The sequence below is a fragment of the Dreissena polymorpha genome, chromosome 8 (genome assembly GCF_020536995.1).
Source record: "Dreissena polymorpha isolate Duluth1 chromosome 8, UMN_Dpol_1.0, whole genome shotgun sequence".
Taxonomy (NCBI): domain Eukaryota; kingdom Metazoa; phylum Mollusca; class Bivalvia; order Myida; family Dreissenidae; genus Dreissena; species Dreissena polymorpha.
Window position 1 is genome coordinate 98,017,919 of NC_068362.1, and position 24,757 is coordinate 98,042,675.

At 36.2% G+C, this 24,757-nt stretch overlaps 2 protein-coding genes across 10 annotated transcripts in view; one reads left to right on the forward strand and one right to left on the reverse strand.

Annotated features, from left to right (window-relative positions):
- LOC127841441 (DNA-directed DNA/RNA polymerase mu-like) overlaps positions 1 to 21,498 on the reverse strand; it is a 43,172-nt gene extending 21,674 nt beyond the window's left edge. For all 3 annotated transcript variants that reach the window (XM_052370267.1, XM_052370268.1, XM_052370266.1), the window contains exon 1: positions 21,339 to 21,498. In XM_052370267.1, coding sequence (XP_052226227.1) covers positions 21,339 to 21,451 — 113 coding nt within the window. In that variant the 5' untranslated portion in view covers positions 21,452 to 21,498. The remainder of the gene's footprint in view (positions 1 to 21,338) is intronic.
- A 1,917-nt stretch (positions 21,499 to 23,415) lies between these two features.
- LOC127841439 (protein mono-ADP-ribosyltransferase PARP14-like) overlaps positions 23,416 to 24,757 on the forward strand; it is a 118,060-nt gene continuing 116,718 nt past the window's right edge. For all 7 annotated transcript variants that reach the window (XR_008030982.1, XR_008030983.1, XR_008030984.1 and 4 more), the window contains exon 1: positions 23,416 to 23,699. Coding sequence is in view for 4 of the 7 variants with exons in the window: in XM_052370257.1 (XP_052226217.1) it covers positions 23,507 to 23,699 (193 nt within the window). In the remaining 3 variants the exon portion in view is untranslated. The remainder of the gene's footprint in view (positions 23,700 to 24,757) is intronic.

Consider the following 24,757-nt stretch of genomic DNA (forward strand, 5'->3'; position numbering starts at 1 on the left):
TGTACCTATGAAGTTTCATGATCCTAGGCGTAAGCATTCTTAAGTTATCATCCGGAAACCATTTTACTATTTCAAGTCACTGTGACCTTCACCTTTGACCTAGTGACCTGAAAATCAATAGGGGTAATCTGCCAGTCATGATCAATGTTCCTATGAAGTTTCATGATCCTAGGCGTAAGCATTCTTGAGTTATCAGCCGGAAACCATTTTACTGTTTCGAGTCACTGTGACCTTGACCTTTAATCTGGTGACCTGAAAATCAATAGGGGTCATCTGCCAGTCATGATCAATGTACCTATGAAGTTTCATGATCCTAGGTCTAAGCATTCTTGAGTTATCATCCGGAAACCATTTTACTATTTTGAGTCACTGTGACCTTGACCTTTGACCTAGTGACCTGCAAATCGATAGAGGTCATTTGCCAGTCATGATCAATGTACCTATTAAGTTTCATGATCCTAGGCCTAAGCATTCTTGAGTTATCATTTGGAAACCATCTGGTGAACAGAACGACCGACAGACCAATATGTGCAAAACAATATACCCCCTCTTCTTCGAAGGGGGGCATAATAAAAGATAATGTGTTATAATGTGAAAAGATGTTAGTAGAATCTAGACATAAAGACTCAATATTGCAAGCATCAAAGTGATATCAATTTTTTGCAGAAAGACAGAATATTATATAAACAAGAAACCGTCTCCCCAAAGTTTTTTTTTGTCACAATATTGCACTATATATTCAGATAAAAGGAAACATCTTGAGGGCACAGTAGTTGGGGGGACAATAATTTTTTTATAGTAAATTTCAAAGGGCAATAACTCTGTGAAAAATAATCCGACCAGAAGCTTCCCATAAAGTTTCATTGAATTCCGGTCATTATTTGCTGAGAAATAGCCCTGTCAAAAATTGTGCACGGACGGACAAACAGACAGATGCACACACAGACAGACTAAGCGGCGACAAATTACTGATAAATATGAGAAACATATTTACACTAATAAACGCAAATATGAATAAGAATATGGATAGAAACAAGTGAAAAATTGTGGAATTGGAACAATGATGTTGCCAAATGTAACATGAATGAAAATAAATAAATATTCCTGTACATATTCACATAATTTTTTTGGCTGGACAGGGATTTGAAAGTGCAATCCAGAGATTTATAGTTTAGGACTTTAAATAAGCTAGTAATCCTAGTTTGTAATAGCATTAAGGAAGTAAATAATTATGTTCTATATAATAGTTTGATACAAGTACTCAAGGATAATAAATTAAAATAAACATTTCTATATGTGAGGATGATCCGATGTTGCAAAATACATCAATGTTTATTGCATAAGGGAAAAAAGGCAAAATAAACATTTACATGTAAAGCGATGGTGTAATCAGCTTTTTAGAAAGTACGGTATGCAACACGAAACTGATATAAATGAAATCGTAACAAAACAGTGTAAAGGAACTGTACTGTGACATTAAACTTAAGTATTGACTGAAGGTAATAGACCAGTTGACTATTAAAGATTTATTTGCATAATTTTAGAAATAAATCATAGATAAAATACAAGAAAGTCATGGTTGAAATGAATATTGGAACACAGGGCTATAGATAACAAGCGTATTTGCGTTATTACGTAATTAAAATAACCCAAAACGTAATTTAATTCAAAATAAAGTGTACAAAAACGCAAATACAAATTTAAAAACGTAATTCCGGTAGAAAACCTTGCGTCACGAAACGCATTTCTTACAAACACCGGGCGTATTATTTAGACTGTTTATTTTCCGTACAAAAATGTACTGGATAGTTTATATACCCTCCTATGAAGAAAAGAAGGCAGTCTTTCCATTGGTTATCAATCTTTGGCGTATTATTGTAATTATTTGTAGACCCGTCAATTGTGCAGCAATGTTCACGAACTCGGTCTTATCCAACGCAAAAATGAATGAACTTTGATCAGAAATTAAGTAATTGTTTGTTGTTATGTACAGGTAATAAATTCCTTTTTGAATTCCATTTGTATAAATAATATAGTTACATTAGTAGATTTTTATTATATTTTATAATTTTTTATGTCATTCCCTTAATTACCCCATTGAGTTAAAAAACTTGAAATGAAAAACCCAATTAAGCTCAAAAGTAGGGGTAACAATCTTTGCTAAAACTCTATTAAATTTACAAAAACCCTATTGGTGTCAAACAGGGGGTGAAAAACCCAATATACCCCAAAAGTTATCTATAGCCCTGTATATACTTAATGCAAAAACAGACAAAAACAAAATCAACGCCTTGCGGGTGCAGACCGCTCATCTATTTTTCTTTTTAAAGGTGTAGGGACCTATCTCAATTTCAATCACAAAGGATGGAGGGGTGGAGTGGAGAGGGGTGTATAGTGTGGGGGTGTGGTCATTTATTACATTATCTTCCAAAAATGCAAAAAAATGAAAAAAACAATTGGGGGGGGGGGAGGGATTCTAGGGTGGGATGGTTGGACGGTATTTCAAAAATAAAATAACAAAATAAATATTTGTGTTTTTTAACCATGTTTGAAAAAAACAAGAGATGTGTTTGTGAGAAACACAATGCCCCCTATTGCGCCGAGTTGAAATTATTATTTATTTTATTTTTTTACCTTTGACCTAGAAAGATGACCTTGACCCTGAACTTCCACCACTCAAAATGTGCAGCTTTATGAGAAGGCTGCTTTGAAATATTATTTTTTTTTACCTTTGACCTTGAAGGATGACCTTGACCTTGAAGGATGGCCTTGAACTTCCACCACTCAAAATGTGCAGCTTCATGATAATGCCGCTTTGAAATTATTATTTATTTGACCTTTGACCTTGAAGGATGACCTTGACCTTGGAGAATGACCTTGACGTTGAACTTCCACCACTCAAAATGTGCAGCTTCATGAGAACGCCGCTTTGAATTTATTGTTTACCTTTGACCTTAAAGGATGACCTTGACCTTGAAGGATGACCTTGACCTTGAACTTCCACCACTCAAAATGTGCAGCTTCATGAGAACGCCGCTTTGAATTTAAAAAAAAAAATGACCTTGAAGGATGACCTTGAACTTCCACCACTCAAAATGTGCAACTTCATGATAACGCCGCTTTGATTTTTGTTTGACCTTTGACCTTGAAGGATGAACTTGACCTTTCAGGATGACCTTGACCTTGAACCTACACCACTCAAAATGTGCAGCTTCATGATAACGCCACTTTGATTATTTTTTTCCTTTGACCATGAAGGATGACCTTGACCTTGAACTTCCACCACTCAAAATGTGCAGCTTCATGATAATGCCGCTATGAAATTATATATTTGTTTTTTTACCTTTGACCTTGAAGGATGACCTTGACCTTGAACTTCCACCAATCAAAATGTGCAGCTTCATGAGAAAGCCGCTTTGAATTTATTCATTTTTTTACCTTGAAGGATGACCTTGACCTTGAACTTCCACCACTCAAACTGTGCAGCTTCATGATATACACATGCATGCCAAATATCAAGTTGCTATCTTCAATATTAAAAAAGTTATGGCCAATGTTTTTGGAGGGACAGACGCCATATATTTGATATTTGACCTTGAAGGATGACCTTCACCTTCACCTTTCACCACTAAAAATGTTCAGCTCCATGAGATACACATGCATGCCAAATATCAAGTTGCTATCTTCAATATTGAACAAGAGGGCCTGAAAGGCCCAAAGTCGCTCACCTGAGATAAAAAGAAATGACGTGTTCTTTGCAGCCCAAGATATCAATGAAACAAAATTAATGTTCTAACCAAGTTTCATGAAGTATGAACAACAAATGGCCCTCTGACGGCCATGTTTTTTTTTAAACAGAGCTGAACCATTTTTGAACTCTTCCAAGATATGTCCAAATTTCATGAAGATAATGTCTTCTAGACTGTTCACATGTTTTCACTATATACATATAAAGAAAACTGCCCCACTGCCTGGTGCCCATGTTTTTCCACTTATCACGACTATTATCAAACTCTTCCTAGACATCCACATAACTAATGTTTTGATTTTTTTTTATGATTATTAAGTAAAAATTGTGACTTCTAGAGTGTTCACAAGCTTTTTTACTATATAAATATAAGGAAAAAGACCCCCCCCCCCCCTGGCGGCCATGTTTTTTATATAGATCCAAACCATTTTCGAACTCAAATGTTGTATCCAGGTGTGGAAGTGCGGTCTCGTTTACTTACCCACATGAACTGGTCACAGGATGGTTATGAGTTATGTAACTTTGTGAGCACTTATGTAATGCGGAAATATTTATTCCACAATCGCTTATTTCAGGTCAGGATGACACTGCTGACTGGTTGTTATTCAATTAAGTAAAGGTATTGCAGTTTACTTGAATCATTTTATAAACATATTATTCAACAGTAGGCTGTTTTACACTTAACAATTTAGAAATATGAAAATGTATCAATTTTATATTTCATTTCATTAATATTGTGTATCATTCATTACCGTTTTATTTTCAATTTTCTGACATCGTTTAAATACATTAAGCCTGAAAATGATTTATCTTGATAAATGAACTCCGCAAATAAGAAAGGTAAATCTTGATTTTGAAGATTATTCTGAATTTGTTTTTTATCTCCAGAAACTTATAATTAAAATTATTTCCTTATTGTTTTCATAGACTATCCATTTGATAGTTGCTAACATATCTTTAATACGATTATATAGAGTGAATCATTATGGAATCTTGTTTTGATATGAAGTTCCCATTTAATTACATATTTCTTTGTTAATTGTTAAAAACATGCATTTAATACTCCTCCTGTGAAATAAAATATATCAAACAGTTCAACCAGCTTTGATAACTGACCACTGATATTAACATCTGGCATACAGCACAGTGAGAGGGTCAGTAAGCTGAGTGGTAAATAGTTACACACTGCAATGATTAATATCTGGGGTCTTACAAATTTTAGAGCAGAACTAATCAAAGCGCTGAAGGCACTGAAGATATTCGCTATTGCATAATTTAACACGTAATTCATTTTTCAAAATAAAATCGCAAGTTTGAAATGAACACACGCCATTTAACTTTATAAAGTGTGTGTCATAGCGCACGTGTCAAGTTTTGTGTGCACTTTTTATCATCCTTATTATTTCATAGAAATAACTTCGACAAAATAAAAACAACATGCTTTTTGGACGTTCTGAAAGCATAGAAAGTATGATGAAAATGGTAATGAGAACTTAATATAAAGAAAATTTGCAGTCACCATCATATTAAAGGAATATTTTTTTCTAATATCAACCAAGAACATAAATTCATAATGAAAGTTCCGTGTACAAAACTTTTGATTTTTGACACCATATACAAATTAAAAATATATAATAATCAGTTCACACGGTGTCAACAACGCTGACATAAACATAGGTATAGAGCACTTAAATGCGCTTGTAGGCGTAGCTGTTTTACTCAGTTTTCATCTTAATGACTTTTACATAACGCCAACAGACACGCATGAATATTTTCGAATATTTAATAAGCTGATTCGAGATACAACCTCTGAATTTTTGCTACATCACTGCGTATGTGCTCAATTCAAAGGATGTAGCACTGTTCAGTGTAAGGAACTCCGGACTACTGTCTGTTTGCTCAAAAGACACAAATTGTGGCCATGTTACAATTACGCGTTACAATCCATCTCGCAGAATTTAACTTTCACCTCCAAGATGAGAAAATAATCATTAGCGAAATAATATAATGTCACGATAAGAGAAAATCGTTTAATTATCATACCACAATGTTTGCCGTACTTGGTCAGCACCTCTAGAAATCATTCCTTAATGTGTGGATAGGCTGCCATTATTAGCAAGTTTGCTATTTTGAATTCAACTTTGTATCAAAAAGCATTGTTCTTAAATGTGGCATTTTCAATTCGCAATGAGATTTGTAATGACCCTCGTCATGCGAAAATGGGTCTTATTCCATATGCGCCCATCATATAAATAGCCCACTCAGCTATCTCTCCTTCTGGTAAGGAGAAACATAACATATTGAGTGATTTTATAGCGAACAGCATCGCCTATGGCCTGACTGCGCAAAAGCACATGGGTTTAACAAACGCTTGCCGAAGTGGCATAAGACCCATTTTCGCATGACGGCGCTATTGACGTGTGATTTAAATGTGTCGAAAGAAAACTGCGTTTAAATCAAATATCAACATACGATATATTTCGATAGTGAAGAAAGATACTCATAACAAGGCATATGAGGACACATATGAAGTGCTCTCCCGTAGTATATTTTTTATTTACTCACACTAATGTGTGGTTTGACAATGCTAACACACATTTCATGCGGTGAATATGCAACTTACAAGTGAACAAGGGACAAAATTGTCACAAAACCAGGTTTTCATTGTGAAAAAAAAATCTGATAAAGGGAGAAAACTCAAACTGAACTTTTGAAATGAACAAACAAAATTAACCCCCTTTGTAAGTTTGTTTTTAAAAAAAAATTGTTTTTAGTCGTGGCGACCTTGAAATTGGAGATATTGACGTGATTCTTTCGTGCGACACACCGTCCCATGATGGTGAACAAATGTGCCAAATGATTTAAAAATCTCACAATGAATGACATAGTTATGGCCAGGACAAGCTCATTTATGGCCATTTTTGACCTTTGAACTCAAAGTGTGACCTTGACCTTGGAGATATCAACGTAATTATTTCGCGCGACACACCGTCCAATGATGGTGAACAAATGTGCCAAATGATTTTAAAATCTGACAACGAACGACATAGTTATGGCCCGGACAAGCTTGTTCCGCCCGCCCGCCAGCCAGCCAGCCCGCCCGCATTCGCCAATCTAATAACCAGTTTTTTCCTTCAGAAAACCTGGTTAAAAACACAACACAATAGTTTAACTTTTGTTTAATTGTATTTAGTTATTTAGAAAAGTAAATTGCAAACTTTATTTCAAAGTCAGCATATATGCCGACTACATTTTTAAAAGATATTTATTGTTATAAATGTTTTTAATATAATATATTTAGTTGTTTTCGGTTTTAGCTATTATAAAGCATTTTCGAGGGTGCCTATAGTATGCCTGTAGTAATTGATGAACTCATATCCAACTGTCTATGCATTGAGAACTGTGAATATAAACAAGCTAAACCTTCTACTAACCTTCTACTATTGCGTTGCTAGCACCCGTAAATACAAAAGATCACCGTTATCTGTTCATAACCAAAGAACGTTTTCCAGAAATAACCGCTGTAGAAGCATGAACGAGGTTACGAAACAGGTCATTTGTATTATTATTATAAATTGTTTGTTATATTCTGGTTTAGCGATTATGAAACATTTTTTTGTTTTTGTCTATCGTATCGCTGAAGTTATTGTTGAACTTATGTTCAACATTTTATAAATTGAGAATATAAACAAGGGCTGTTTGTAAAACATGCATGCCCCCCTATATGGGCTATAAGTTGTAGTAGCAGCCATTGTGTGAATACGTTTTTTGTCACTGTGAACGGTGGTGGTGGTGGTGGTGGTGGTGTTGGTGATGGTGGTGTAGTGTAGTAGTAGTAGTAGTAGTAGTGGTAGTAGTAGTAGCAATAGTAGTGGTAGTAGTAGTAGTAGTAGTAGTAGTAGTAGTAGTAGTAGTAGTAGAAGTAGTAGTAGTAGTAGTAGTAGTAGTAGTAGTAGTAGTAGTAGTAGTAGTAGCAGTAGTAGTAGTAGTAGTAGAAGTAGTAGTAGTAGTAGTATGCATTACAAAAATGCAGTTAGTCTTACATTTGGTAAAATTTAAATATATAACAAGGGAGGCAAATGCTGTAACAAAAGTAGTAGTAGTAGTATGCATTACAAAAATGCAGTTAGTCTTACATTTGGTAAAATTTAAATATATTACAAGGGAGGCAAATGCTGTAACAAAAAGAACATGCAAAAACGGTAGTTGTTTCCCTTGTTTGAACCATGCTAAATCCTTAAAATGCCTATTTCCAGTAACTGTGACCTTCACCTGTGACCTTGACCTTTGACCTAGTGACCTCAAAATCAATAGGGGCCATCTGCGAGTCATGATCAATGTACCTATGAAGTTTCATGATCCTAGGCCCAAGCGTTCTTGAGTTATCATCCGGAAACCACCTGATGGAAGGACGGACGGACCGACCGACATGAGCAAAGCAATATACCCCCTCTTCTTCAAAGGGGGGCATAATAAGCGTTAACTTTTACCCAAATCTATTAATATCCTCAATTTACGACCTGTACTACATCATTGAGGTGTATGTGAGAGCGTAACCTATTGTGTTGTTATTGCCCGTGGACTTTCCTTTGTTTATCGACAGGCCTATCTATTAATAGCCTCATATTATGAATGGACTGAGCAAAAATACTACGTAATGAAGACGCTGCAGAAAGTGGACTTTTTTATTCATTCATAAACAATCTCCTCTGCGACACGTACAATATGTTCATTGTTTATTGATTCTTTTCTATAAAAGCACCGTTCGAAACTATAGCATTTAACACGATATTAATATCATGTTTCCATTTGTGAATGAATATAATTGGAGAGCTCAAACCTCTTGCATAAATTATACAACAGTTTCTCGCGCAGAAACGCGTAGTAAGCGGGTATTGGGCTCCTAGTAGCTACGGCGTATCGACCTGAATTTTAGACTAACTACCTTAGACGGTCGCTAAGCAACCATCTAAAAATAGATTGGGAAATATGACTCATTAGGTTAAACAATGGAGATAGATACTGCAAAACTGTGTACATGTTGTCTTCATTTCAGCTTTCTCTTAGTTGATAGGCTTACCATAAGTAATAATGACTAAAACAGTTGTTAATTATGAAAATTCTGTGTTATGAAAAATTAAATAAAACAGTTAAGGGTACATAATACTGACAAATAAAACCAAACTTTACTACACAGGACACAAATGTTCTGACCAAATTTCATGAAGATTGGGCAACTGAATTAAATAAAACTAGAGTGTTAACAAGGTTTTACTATAGCCATATAAGGAAAAATGCCCCGCCCCATTGGAAGCTATGTTTTTCAAGCAAACATAATTATTTTCAAAATCATCCAAGATATCATTGAGACCAATCTTCTGACCAAATTTCATGAAGATTGGACAATAAATGTGGCCTCTAGAGTGTTAAAAAGGTTTTACTAAAGCCATATATAGCCATATAAGGAAAAATTCCCCGCTCCTGGTGGCCATGTTTTTAAAGCAACAAAAACCATTTTCGAACTCATCCAAGATAACATCGGGACAATTTCTTCAGACCAAGTTTCATGATGATCGGAAAATAAATGTGACCTCTAGAGTGTTAACAAGGTCATACATTTCAATATAATTTAAAATAAAACTTAAGAAGAACATGTGTCGAAAAATGCGAAATAAGCAAGATATTTAATTCTGAAATCGAAAATGTCTGTACAGTCGAATTTGTGAAAATAATGTACGAAATCAGGGCCCTCAATCTATCAAATCTGCCACCGAATTTCGGCTGCAGTCCCCCACCTGAAAAGTATTTTTTTTCCCCAAAAACAGTTTTTTTAACCCTCAGAAAATGTAAAAAAAATCACAAAAAACTTTATTCTGTTATAAAATCTGCATCCAAATTTAATGTCTGAAATTTATGCAACTGCGGAAAGCCTCTGAATCTTTCAGAACTGTTATTTGTGTTAATGTCCTGTTTCATTTACATTTATTCTAGTCAATAAATGCTTTATTCAAAATGCAGTCTTCAGTTTTCAAAGAATATTTATTTGTACAGTAATTTCCAGATAAAGACAATCTGGATTAAGCATCTTGTTAAGAACTATATCTGAAAGTTAGTACTATGTCGTCATGCATTTCACACTGCTGATACCTGAAAATAATGACATTCTCATTGAGTTATAATTCAATTAAGTGTTGTGGTAAGAAAAAAAGCCTATCTCTGACCCACATTTAAATTAGATTACTGTTATGCAGATTGAGTAAAAGTCCACCTTTCTGTTTATAGACAGTCATATATAGAGAAATATATATTTATAACAGTAAACACAGTTTTTGTTTTTTTATAAAAATTCCCCCATTTCCAAAAAAATTCCCCCTCCTAAGGGCTGGGGACCCCTTCCCCCAAAGTAGTGTGAGGGCGCTGGAAATATCTTCGTCACCATCGGCTCGGGGTGCTAATTTGTCTTTGCTGCATTTTATGAAATTCGTCTTCAATATCTTGCCTATTTTGTGTTATTGTAACATGTATTTATCAATTTATTACAATTTAACACATATAAAAATTGTATAGTCTCGCTTTAATTGTTTGACAAAAGAATTCCATATTGTACAGAATCATCAAACAATAAAAAACATATTCAAAAGTTTGCTATCTTCCAGAATGTAAAACTATCATTAATAATTAATTCCACTTAATCTTCTTGTGCTTAAAACAAATATTTTAAAAAGGGAGACAACTCTGTCAATTCAACATAATTTTTCATTTGCAGTTACTTCCCTTGACATGATAAACTATATAGTGTTCAAAAGCTGTGTTTACTATATTAATATAAGGAAAATGACCCCCCCCCCCCCCCCAGCGGCCATGCTTTTTTACCGATCCGAACCATTTTCAAACTCAAATGTCATATCCAAATAAGACAATTCTTCTGACCAAATTTCATCAAGACTGGACAATAAATGTGGCCTCTAGAGTGTTAACAAGGTTTTACTATAGCCATATAAAGAAAAATGCCCCGCCCCCTGGCGGCCATGTTTTTAAACCAACCAGCATCATTTTCGAACTCGTCCAAGATATTATTGGGATAAATCTTCTGAGCAAGTTTCATTAAGATCGGACAATAAATGAGGCCTCTAGAGTGTTAACAAGATTTTACTATAGCCATATAAGGAAAAATACCCCGCCCCTTGGCAGCCATGTTTTTTAAGCAAAGGTTACCATTTTTGAACTCATCAAAGATATCAGTGGGACAAATCTTCTGAGCAAGTTTCATGAAGATCGGAAAATAAATGTGGCCTCTAGAGTGTTAACAAGGTTTTACTATAGCCATATAAGGAAAAATGCCCCGCGCCCTGGCGGCCATGTTTTTCAACCAACCGGCATCATTTTCGAACTCGTCCAAGATATTATTAGGATAAATCTTCTGACCAAGTTTCATGAAGATCAGACAATAAATGTGGCCTCTAGAGTGTTAACAAGATTTTACTATAGCCATATATAGCCATATAAGGAAAAATGCCTCGCCCCTTGGCAGCCATGTTTTTCAAGCAAACGTAACCATTTTCGAACTCATCAAATATATTATTGAAATCAATATTCTGACCAAATTTCATGAAGATTGGACAATAAATGTGGCCTCTAGAGAGTGAACAAGGCAAATGTTGACGTTGCACAAGGGACAACGCACGACAGACGACGGACAAAAGGCGATCACAAAAGCTCACCATGAGCAGGTTGTGCTCAGGTGAGCTAAAAAGTTATGGCCAATGTTAAAGTTTTTTCGGACGGACAGACACCATAAATATGACATTTGACCTTGAAGGATGACCTTGACCTTTTACCATTCAAAATGTGCAGCTCCATGAGATACACATGCATGCCAAATATCAAGTTGCTATTTCTTTAAGAAAAGTGAAAAAATATGGCCAATGTTTAAGTTTTTTTCGGCCTGACAGACAGACTGACTGACATACTGACCGACAGTTCAACTGCTATATGCCACCCTACCGGGGGCATACACATTTTTTTTTTTGGGTGGGGGTGGGTATAGTGTGAGGGTGTGGTGGTCATTTATTAGATGATCTTTAATAATAATAAAAAAAAAATGGGTGGGATTGAGGGGGATTCGGGGGGGGGGGGGGGGGGGGAATTTGGGGAGGGAGGGCGTGGGGGATGGTTTGTCAAAGTATCAATCGAATCTAACCATAAATAAAGAAGTTATGGCAATTTTAGCAAAATTGAATAATTTGACCTTGAGAGTCAAGGTCATTCAAAGGTCAAGGTAAAATTCAACTTGCCAGGTACAGTACCCTTATACTAGCATGAAAATATTTACATTTTAAAAGCAAGAGCCTTGATACTTTAGAAGTAGAGTGAATCTAAACACAAAATGTAACCATATATTCAAAGTTACTAAGTCAAAAAAGGGCCATAATTCGGTAAAAATGACAACCAGAGTTATGCAACTGGTCCTTTACTGTCCTCTTATGATAGTTTGCGAGTGTTCCAAGTATGAAAGCAATATCTATGATACTTTAGGGGTAAAGTGGACCAAACACAAAACTTAACCAAATTTTCAAGTATAAAGGGCCCTTAATTCCGTCAAAATGCCAGTCAGAGTTACATAACTTTGCCTGCAAAGTCCCCTTACGATAGTTATTAAGTGTTGCAAGTATGAAAGCAATGGCTTTGATACTTTAGGAAAAAAGTGGACCTAAACACAAAACTTAACCAAATTTTCAATTCTCTAAGTATAAAAAGGGCACATAATTCTGTCAAAATGCCAGTCAGAGTTACATAACTTTGCCTGCACAGTCCCCTTATGATAGTTAGTAAGTGTTGCAAGTATGAAAGCAATAGCTTTGATACTTAAGGAATACAATGGACCTAAACACAAAACTTAACCAAACTTTTCAATTTTCTAAGTATAAAAAGGGCACATAATTCTGTCAAAATGCAAGCCAGAATTTTCTTACTTTGCCTTCCCAGTCCCCTTATGATAGTAAGTAAGTGTACAAAGTTTGAATGCAATAGCATTGATACTTTATGAGAAAAGTGTACCTCAATGCAAAACTTAACTGGACGCCGACACTGACGCTGAAGCCAAGGTGATGACAATAGCTCATAATTTTTTTTTCAAAAAATAGATGGGCTAAAAAGATTTAAGAATCAATACGCGAGCAGGCATGCCGACCTAGGCTTCTACATGCTTGTCTCCCTTCTACGACGTGAGGCAGCGACAGTAGACTTGATGATTCGTCTAGTGTCCGAGCACACGCCTGCCCGTGTGCATAGAATAGAAGGATATTCAAGGAAATCCACAGAAAACTATTCAACACCTGGGACAAATATGAGGACGATGAAATCACCACCACAAACTACCGAGGAGATGCAGCCACATCGCAGGCCTTGAGCCCGATTAAACACATGACCCAATCCACGATAAAGACGCCTGAAAAGGAACATAGACATATAACAGACAAAAGTCTGATTGTACTGTTTGTTGTGTACATAATATATGAAATGATTTATATGTATGTAGCATTATTGAGTGGAGTTGTATTTTAATGTAGTGTGTAAATTGTATTTGATTATGTCTTTATGCTTTATATGTAAATATTTATGTTTGGTGTAAGATTGTTTGCAAATAAATGGATGTGTTGTGAAATGTAAATATATGAGAATATTATATTAATTTATACCGTTTGATGAGTAGAGTTGTATTCTAATGTATTGTGTAATATTGTGTTGTATTCGAATAAATGTATTTTGTAAATCATAATCAAAATTGTGTTATGTAATATAATTGCATGTGTATAATAATATTTTAAATACTTCAACTTATTTAAATGTATTTAATTCATGAACAGAAAAGAACAAAAAACTATGACTATGTTGTTTTAACATGGAGGAAATGTGTCAATCAAAGGTGCTAACGTTTCCCGGTATTATTCACACATATATTACCATTGTGACAAACCCTCTTCCAGTTTTCTAAATTCAGTAAATTCAGTGTGATGAAACTGCAAACTTCCGTAAACCAACTGGAATAGGTGGCAGGGGATATATCAGTGAAAGGGGGGTCCTTGAAAATTACATATCTTTAGGGTAGGGGTAACCTATGGTCTTTAAAAATCAATAAGGTATTAAATTTATAAGATGTATTTCTCGTGTAAGGTTTTAGAAATAATGTCTCAAAATTTTGGAAAAACACATTGAAACTAGTGGTAGCTCCCTAGCAATGAAATTTTGAATCTTCAAAAAGGAGGTTTTCACTTTTGGCAGAAGTCAATATTTCACGCTGCAGAAACAGAACAGATCTTTGAAGGTAAATTTTGAAAAATCTGAACGTATGGGAGACACTTTTCTATGTGAATAAACATAGCACAGGGATGAAAATAATGAGAGTAATGTAGCCAAAACTAGGATTGCATTCTGTTTGAATGTACTGTGCATGCCATCTCAATTTTTTATTAAAAATGAGGTGGGTGGGGGGAAAGATCAAGAGCCATAGTTTCACAAGTGAAAAAGCCAGCCTTGTCTTTGGTTGTATTTTCAATGTATGTTGCCTATGACACTGCCACAAAAAGGCTTTCTTGTGTCACTTTCTGTTTTGATGAAATCGATTTGACTGTTTGCGGCCTTTCGGAACTCGAAATTTGGTCAAAAATATATCCCCTGCCCCCTATAGCGAATAATCAAGAATAAGCCTTTATTAGGTCAACATCTTGGGTGGTCAATCGTTCGTGTAAATTGAAACCAATACACAAAATGAGAACAAGAGCTATTGCTGTACATTGAAAACCCGCCGAACAATATTTAATATGCGCTCGGTGAAATCTACCATTAATTATTTTTACCATCTTGAAATGAAAAATTCTTTAGCAATCGTCGATTCTTTCTTGGGACTCATACGCAATCGCAGTACACCCGCATAAATTAATGTGAGGAAATATAGTTCCATACAAAGGCATTCCAAGAGTTACAGTGGGTTTATTGGACTTTGCGTGCACGTGTTTTACTTTGTTTACCTTTGCTTTGTGTGTTTTTGTAGTGTTTAGTGTGACCTTTACCGGGGTCTCTCTAACGCAGACTATTTACATTATAACGGTTGGTAGCATTGAAAAATGCATACGATATGAACAAAGAAGGAACATGCAGACGGTGATTGGTATCCGTTATTATGGTGTTTATTATTGTTTCGTTGTTTGAATTTTAATGCATGATGTTGAAAATAAATCATTGATTCTTAAATATTGATGTTTTGTTGAAATCGTGGCTCGGAAAGAGATTGCGACCCAGATCGGAATTAGCGTAATATAACCTCCAACCTTATCTTGATCGTAGGCGTTGTTACGTATGCGTTTTAGTGACCGCCCCTTATCGGAATGTAAACATCAGCTTCTTTTAATTTTAAAGACGTGTGATTAATGCTATAATGCTTCGTAAACTAAGGAAAAACATTGCATAAATTCCAAATATTACTCTCCCATTAGAAGCCTGCATCCCTTCAGTGAACAGTGTTAAATGCTTGACTACAAGAACGCGGTTATGTTGCCAATGTTCTGGGTAATAATGCTCAAATCAGCCAATGCAGTCAATGAAGTGTATTCATATGTATTTAGCCGCAGGAAGTTTAATTTAAATTCTATTGGGCGCTAACAAAGGTCACGTAAGGGGTAAAAGGTAAAAAGCTGGCTTAGACAGCTACGCCGAAAAAACTATTATAACTACTACTGTTTTCTACAGTTTGTAGTCATAACAAATATTTTTTACGCAGTTTGCAGCTTCTTTGCAATTTGACTTCTCCCTGGACTCTAATTTAGGGAGAAGTGAGAAGACTTTAGGGAGAAGTGGAGAGACTCGACACAAGGGTTTGTGTGAAGGACGTTACAACACACATACCGTCTTTATCCTAATATACGCACCCGGGCGCGATGCAAATCACAAAGGGGGCGCGTTTATTTCACCCCCCTTTAGGTATAATATAAACTTACACGTACAATATGTTTACCGGTATTTGCAAAAAGTTCCAAGTTCATTGAGCAATCGTCAACATATCACAATTAGTTTTACCAGAATACTGCACCCCATTATCATTCTGTTTCTGCCTCGGTATCGATCCGCCGAATCACGCCGCGTCTTGACACGCGGCGATTCGCCGAGGAGAAAAATGTACAAATATTGATTGTATACTATAACAAATGTTAAATAATTTTCAAATTAACGAATAAAAGAATTTCAAATTAACGAATATAAGACACAGATACAGATAATACCCAGTTATTATCCCCACGCTTTTTGAAAAAAAGGTGGGGATATTGTGGTGATCTCCGCCGTCCGTCCGTCCGTCTGTCCGTCCGTCCGTCTGTCCGTCCGTCCTGGCCACTATCTCCTCCTACACTAAAAGCACTAGAACCTTGAAATTTACACACATGGTAGCTATGAGCATATGTGCGACGGTGCACTATTTGGAATTTTGATCTGACCCCTGGGTCAAAAGTTATAGGGGTTGGGGTGGGGCCGCGTCAGAAATTATCACTCATTTTTTTAGGTTATTTTACATTTACTTCTTTATTTCTACACCGATTCACTTCAAATTGATACTGGACCTCACCTATGACAATACGGTCAATCTCAACCATGCATGGCCCCATTCCCAACCCTGGGGCGCCCCGCCCACATAGGCCACACCCACCAAAAATTTCCATTTACTATAATTTTTTCATTTCTACACGGATTCACTTCAAATTGATACTGAACTTTTGTTATGACATTAGGGTCAATCTCAACTATGCATGGCCCCAATCCCAACCCTGGGGCGCCCGCCCACATAGGCCACACCCACCAAAAAAATCCATTTACTATTAAAAAAATTTAGGTTATTTTACATTAACTTCTTCATTTCTACACTGATTCACTTCAAATTGATACTGAACCTCTCTCTTATGACAAAACGGTCAAACTCAACTATGCATGGCCCCGTTGCCAACCCTGGGGCGCCACGCCCACATAGACCACACCCGCCCAAAATTGCCTTTTACTATAATTTCTTCATTAATACACTGATTCACTTCAAATTGATACTGAACCTCTCTTATGACAATACGGTCAATCTCAACTATGCATGGCCCCATTACCAACCCTGGGGCACCCCGCCCACATAGGCCACACCCTCCCAAAATTGCCTTTTACTATAACTTCTTTATTTTTACACCCATTCACTTCTAATTGATACTGAACTTCTCTTATGACAATACAGTCAATCTCAACTATGCATGGCCCCATGATCAACCCTGGGGCGCCCTTGGGTCAAACATGCGGCGTGGGGATACGCGTCGGCCTCTGCCGCGCCATTTCTAGTTCTTATTTATACGTGATTGTTTTAACATTTCTTCAGTTTTTCTGCATACTTCATACAGTTACCATAAGATGTCATCTGTCAAAACAATGTAGATCAGTAACCATATCGAAGAAATTTACACAGTTTAATCTCAGAAACGAGACTTGCTTTAAACATCAACAAAAAAACGATATCTTTTTGCATAAGATCGTGTTGCTAAAATACACAGACAACAAAAAAATAAATAATGTTCACCATTTGAATAAAATCAAATGTTGGTTTATTTTTTAAATGATTACTTTCACTTCTTCCCGATTTTCAGAAAATGACTTGTGTACATGTGCGTCTTAATTTATATTGACACATTGCTTCTGGTGATGAACTGCGTGTTCAGTGGGAATACTGCCATCCCGATTTAAGTTTAAGGTTATTGGTCGTTGCAGAAGAATATGAACTGTACACAACACTTGTGTGCAGTCAGTATTCAATAAAATAATTGTTTCAATAATAAAGGAACTGAAACAGCGTAACGGTAACGATACAGCGGGTTTGAATTATATTTTATTAAGAGGAAATGTCAATGCCAAGTTATTCGCGACATACCCCAATTTAGTTGAAATTCACAACGAAACTTTTATTGGAAATTAAAATTAATGATCTCAATGTTTTACCCGGCGCCCGCTATGAAATGTTTATTCACAAATAAATACACCCACGCCAATGTTCGCGCGCTTTTTTCAGATAAAAGAAATTCATTTAATTCACGTGCACTATGTATATGTGGCTAGAATTTAAAGTCGAAAATAGCTGTACACGACGAGTGCAAACCATGTCAGGTGATTTACGCATATTGTAATACGACTGTCCTGATTGGGCGATTATTTCATCAAATCTTTAAATAGAAGCATATGCAGAAATTGAGCACTTTTATCATCAATATTAACCAGAATTTGCTTTTAAAAATGGAAATCAGGCATATGCGAGATTATTGAGTAATGGATAAAGACGGGAGAAGTTGCATGTATGCGATTGAGACAGTTGAAATGTATGTATCGGGGAATCAAGAGACTTGGGAAAATACGATATTACAATCATTTATGAGTTCTCTTTGGCTTCAAACTGTTACTTGTCTTATCAAACACGCAATTATCACTCATCGAGGTGCAGTATCCTACAGCTAGGTACGAACACGGTTTTGTTTTATATGCTGCATTTAAAAAGACAGAAAAAACTGTCACGGTGTGAAATACATGTTGAAATTTGAAAACAACAACGCTAACATATTGTTCTACAGACAAATTAATTTTATTTTTCTGGGAGGGGATTGGCTTTGATAGTTTATGTCCGAACGTATTTAATCTACATTTAATAAACTTTATGATTCGGAACTTGTATTCAGTTTCTATCGTAGGTAAATTATAGTTAATGAGAGTGTTCGCGGAGTGTCACATCACCAAACAATTTCCTCAGCATCATGCTGAGGCTTGTCTCGGCGAACAGACGCGGCAACAAGATGGTCGATGCAGATTCAACTCTGCAAACACTTGATGTTATCAAACTCCGCGGATCGTGGAATTTATGGTTTTGCGTGAGCTGAACTGTACCTTGTTGATAAAAAAAGAATGTTCTGTCAATAAAATAATATTACTTTACCCCTTAGAAGCCCAGAAAAGGGGGCGCTATTATGTTGATCACTCCTTCATTTTATTTTACAATAGGGGCGCGTTTATTAGGGCAGGAGCGTTTATTAGGATAAAGACGGTATATGTGTATCACATTATTGCAGTATACCACTGTTTTACACATAATTATATTTCCTTTGTGTATCTTAATATTTCCAGCAGTTCTAATTAACCAACTAATAATAGACACAACAGATAAATAACCATAATTTTACTAGCTCTATATTCAATCTATTTTGATGTAAATATATATGATATTATAAAGACTAAAGTATTTCAAAGATAATACGTTTATGAAGCATTAGCTAATTTAATAAACTTCCTGTCATATTTAGCAAGACCGTAGAGTAGAAAATATTGAAAGCAATCAACTAGATTATTCAACAGAAATTTAGTAATAATGAACGAAGATGCTTCATAGACATTTAAAATAATTATAATCGTCCTCGGATACGTAAATCACATCTAAAAACTTACCATACGTATCACATTTACTCGCTGTAAAATTATTGCACCTTTTTGCATTTCAAAAAATATCCCAAAACATCGGCATAAAGCAACCATTCTTGCCAACAAAAGATCACAAGTACATGATACGATAATTCATCGTAATTACTTTAATTGATCAATTATTATGGCAACATCAGCCCCTTGGATTATCTCTATTCACTTTGAAATCAATTACACATTACAGACAGTAACAAACTTCAACTAGAAATGGCGCGGCAGAGGCCGACGCGTATCCCCACGCCGCATGTTTGACTCAGGGGGCGCCCCAGGGTTGGTAATGGGGCCATGCATAGTTGAGATTAACTGTATTGTCATAAGAGATGTTCAGTATCAATTGGAAGTACATCAGTGTAGAAATGAAGAAGTTAATATAAAATAACATAAAAAAACAGTTGTGTTTGTCAGAAACACAATGCCCCCTGTGTGTGTATCAGAGTTTATTTTCAGGTCCTACCAGCCTCTTCACGAAGTCTTTATGGTCAAACCTGCCCCTGTGACCTTTCAGGGGAAAACTATTAATTTTGAGCCAAAGTAGGTCAAATTTACCCCGGCTTCCCGGGTATTCACCAAAGAAATAATTTAGATCCAAAAATACCAGTGCACGGTGGCCAATTATGTGCACTGGTAGTTGACAATTCAAAGACAAATTCTTGTCTGTACGCAGCTCCACCAAAGGAGCGCAAGCAAGCAGCTCTGCCTTTATGGCCCCTCTCGCTGTCACCGGCCGTCGTCTTCATCCCCGAGACAGTTTCCCCAGTGCGTTGAGAGTACTGAGTACCGCTGTCCCGGGGTCCCTCAATAAGGCCACCCCCACGAAGGTTTAGGCATGCTTCTATACCTGCCCAGGAAAGAAGCCTGTTTTGGTCCGCCCCATATTTCCTCCACACTGGTGGTCTTGCTGTCCCACTATCCCCGTCCCTCTACAGACGGGACCTCTGGCAGGTCCGGGTCAGCGAGCTCTTGACGATAGACAGCCGGTGAAAAGTCCGCTGCATCTTGGAAAAGACAGCAATCCCAGCAGAGCGGAAGACGTCCGGCTCGAGGGTGAGGGACTCAGCTGGATTAGCAGAGCCACCAGCAGAAGTTCCCCTCAACCGAAATCTTCTGCGGGGGACACTCGCCTTGGTCGTGACGCGCACGCTCCAGCTGCTGACCCACAATGCCCCCTACTGCGCCGCTTTCATTTATTAAAAATAATTAAATCATTTAGCAGGTTCATTAATTACCTCCCTTTAAAGCTTATTACTTCCCTCGGATTTGTTTTTTTAGGTTACGCATGCGCAATTATTTTCCTTCTATATTGTTGAAGTTCGATATCAATTTTTACCATGACCAAGCGTTTCAGCACTATATCATCATACATCATTGGAAAGATACATGCATATTCTTTTGAAAAAAATGCATGTCATCAAATTCTATGTGTTGTAACTCAAAATATTTACCTTAGAATAGGCAAACCAGTTTTGACAGATGTGGAGGCGACCATTTTGGGCTCAAATAGTATGACTTTCTTTCAAAGCTGGGAACCATCAACAGAAAAAGTAGAGCACAAAAATGGCTTTTTATCTTATTGCTTACAAATATACCTTCAAATTGATACCAGAACATTCCATTTGCAATGTATTTTACAAATCCTATGCAGCATGAACTGAACAATGTGTGCTAAGTATCAAACTGACTGCATGTAACCCTGCAAACAGGAGTTCCGGTTTGGGGTTATGTGACCTTTAACTTTGACCTTGAAAGATGACCTTGACCTTTCACCACTCAAAATGTGAGATACATGAGATATGCATGCATGCCAAATATCAGGTTGCTATCTTCAATATTGAAAAAGTTATGGTCAATGTTTAAGTACATAAAATAAAAAAATGAGTGATAATCTCTGTCTCGGCCCCACCCCAACCCCCATATTTGACCCAGGGGTCAGATCAAAATTCCAAATAGTGCAGTTTTAAAATGTAAACACACGTTTCATAGTTTGTCCGAATTCGTGACAAACCGAAAATATACACATATGAAAACAGAGCAGCGACGGTATAGCAATAATTGATAGTACCTGTATTGCTCTGCTATTGGTATTTGTCTTTTTCGTGCTGAATTTTGCATGTCTTTTAAACGTTGTCTTTGAATTCTTGCCTCTAAAATATAAATGATTGGATTGTCATCCATGTTCTTTGTTGTTGTTGTTTAATTGTTGACTTTTTATGTAGGTTACACACCAGTAAACATTTCGGTCTAGTCAAACTGGCATCTCGGTCGTAATTTTAAGCACAACACGAATGGCTGTTGTAAAAACAGTCCAATTAAAAAAACGAAATACGTACATGTTTTCTGACCTGAGTCGGAGGTAAGATTTTTTAACAAGAGATCTCCACTGTGGGAGCGTTCTGTAGATCTCCCCAAATGACACCAAATACTGGCTCTTCGCAGACCCCGGACTCCTTGTGTACATAAAGTGCGTCGCTGCTCCAGAGGAGCCCTACACTTAATGGGAGGAAGAAAAAATATGGAATGAGTGATGTATTGGACGTCATGATTGATGACGTTCAATTGAACGAATGATAATGGCGACTAAAATGCGTTAAGCTCTAGTAGGGTATAGCCGCGATTTGATAGTGTTGAAAACTGGCCCAACACTGTGCCTGAAATTTGACATGTATATGGACCAGAATGTGATCTAACTGATGGCGTATGCGTCATATCTGAGAAAATATCCAGTTTTTGATAATTTACGAAAAAGTGGTGTTTTTTTTATTGCGCAATCGCTATAAACACGTGGCTTGGCCGGAAGTACATGTAGCGTTAATAGCAACCCCAAGACAATTCACCCCCACGAGACAATTCACGCACTAGACTAGTTCTGGCTACCATAACTTTAAAATCGCTTTTTATGATTTTTTATTGGCGCGACTTTCTGTCAATACTATATAAACTGTACGCTGAAGTTTCTTTAGCTAGCACTAGACAATTCATAATTGATTTTAAATAAAAAAAATCGTACCCAATATATTTCGTAGCCATAGTGTTTTCGTATCCATTTTTTTTCGTACCCATTTTTTCGTCCCCAATTTTTTTTCGTCCCCAAATTTTTCGTAGCCAATTTTTTTCGTACTTTTTTTGGTTCATACCCAAATGTTTTTTGTACCCAAATTTGTTCGTACCAAAATTTGTTTTTCGTACCCATTTTTTTCGTACCCAAATGTTTTTCGTACCCAAATTTTTTCGTACCCATTTTTTTTTGTACCCAATTTTTTTTCGTTCCCATTTTTTTCGTACCCAAATTTTAATCGTACCCAATTTTCTCGTACCCAATTTTTTTCGTACCCATTTTTTTTGTACCTAAATGTTTTTCGTACCCAAATTTGTTCGTATCTAAAAAAAATTCCTTCGCATTTTTTTCGTACCCAAATGTTTTTCGTACCCAAATTTGTTCTTACCCTAATTTATTTTCGTACCCATCTTTTTCGTACCCAAATGTTTTTTGTACTCAAAATTTTTCATTCCAAAATTTTTTGTCGTTCCCATTTTTTTCGTACCAAAACTTGTTTCGTACAGACATTTTTTTCGTACCCATTTTTTTCGTACCTAAATAGTTTTTCGTACCCTTTTTTTTGCGTTCCCTATATTTTTTCGTACTCTTATTTGTTTTCGTAACCAAATTTGTTTTTTCCTACCCACATTTTATTCGTTCCCATTTTCTTTTGTTCACAAATTTGTTCGTACCCAAATTTTGTTCGTACCCATTTGTTCGTACTCATTTTTTTCGTACACAAATTTTTTCGTATCTTATATTATATACGTACCCATTTTTTTCTTACCCAAATAGTTTTGCGTACCCTTATTTTGTTCGTACCCTTTTTGGTTCGTACTCAAATTTGTTTTTGTACCCAAATTTGTTTCGTACCATTTTTTTTATAGAAATAATCGATTTTCAATTTGATTTGATCTTTCCACTCATTCCATCACGCGAAACCCTTAAGGTGTCGCAACTCTAGTAATAGTTAAAACGAAAGTAAAAGCAAACGTCGAATTTTCAGAAAGACTATCCGAAGACCAATGAGATTTTCTTTTCGTTAGCGATTCAGTATCGGAGCCAATCAGAATGCGTGTTACAAAGTTATGAAATGCTCACAAAAGTCCCATGAATCATTTGCGCTTTGGACGTCGGCAAGTGCAGCCTAAGTGGAAGAAGATTTTCTTCCCTAAGTAATGCCATAACACACTATGGCAGCTAAAGAGACTATTTTTCAGAAATGTATATCGCTACATGGCGTACCGGAAAACATCGGGGCGGATGTGCTTCGACATGAAATTCAACAGCAACACAGCGTTACTGTCGTTCGCATCGAAGAGGTTATCGGGGCGGAGGCCAATAGAAATCTAAAACGATGGATTATGGAACTAGAGGGGGAACTGTGTAAGTGCTCCTTGGTGTTTTTAATAAAAACGTATTTTCTTTTGTTAATGACATGGTTTTACACCCTTAAATGTGTATGCTTTCTGTATATATTTTTATTTACGCAGCCCACTTTCGTTTTTGAAATCGAAAGTAGAAAAATTTGGAGTAAACATATTGCGATGTTATTCATTATTTAAATTAAAAATAAATACATAAAATAAAACAATATAATAGTTTAGATAAAATACATTTGTTGAAGGCTAAATAAAGTTCATCAACTTTTGTATTTGCATGCCTTTTTATATATACTGGTAACTGGTCCTAATTTGGAATATTATTTTCTGAAAATACATACTGATTTCATGAAAATATTTAAGCTGAATAGGCTGGACAGTCAAACAATAACAAAATCATTTTTCCTGAATCTGGGGAAAACTGGTGTTCTTTTTAAGCCTCCTGGACCGTCTAAAATTGTAAGGCCTAAGTGTTTCCAGTTGGGTCAAGTTTACTAGAGTATAAAAAGAAAGAACCGTTCATGCATAATAACTAGTTTTTAGGCAGGTTTTGATCTATCTATCTATCTATCTATCTATCTATCTATCTATCTATGTATCTATGTATCTATGTATCTATCTATCTATCTATCTATCTATCTATCTATCTATCTATCTATCTATCTATCTATCCATCCATCCATCCATCCATCCATCCATCCATCCATCCATCCATCCATCCATCCATCCATCCATCCATCCATCCATCCATCCATCCATCCATCCATCCATCCATCCATCCATCCATCCATCCATCCATCCATCTATCTATCTATACTGTCTAACTCCCCTTGCGGGTATTGTTGACAGGTGATCTGAAATTGTGTTTGTTAATAGCTTACAATCAAAAATGCCTAACTTCTTACATGTACTTTTTTGTGTTCATGTAAAACAACACGATTAAAAATAATGGACACCACACTATTTTGGAGTAAGATTAACAAATTTGGCACTACCCACAAGTTATATTTTACAAAATACCACACATTTACTGGCCTGTATAAAAAAGTCTTTAATTAATTC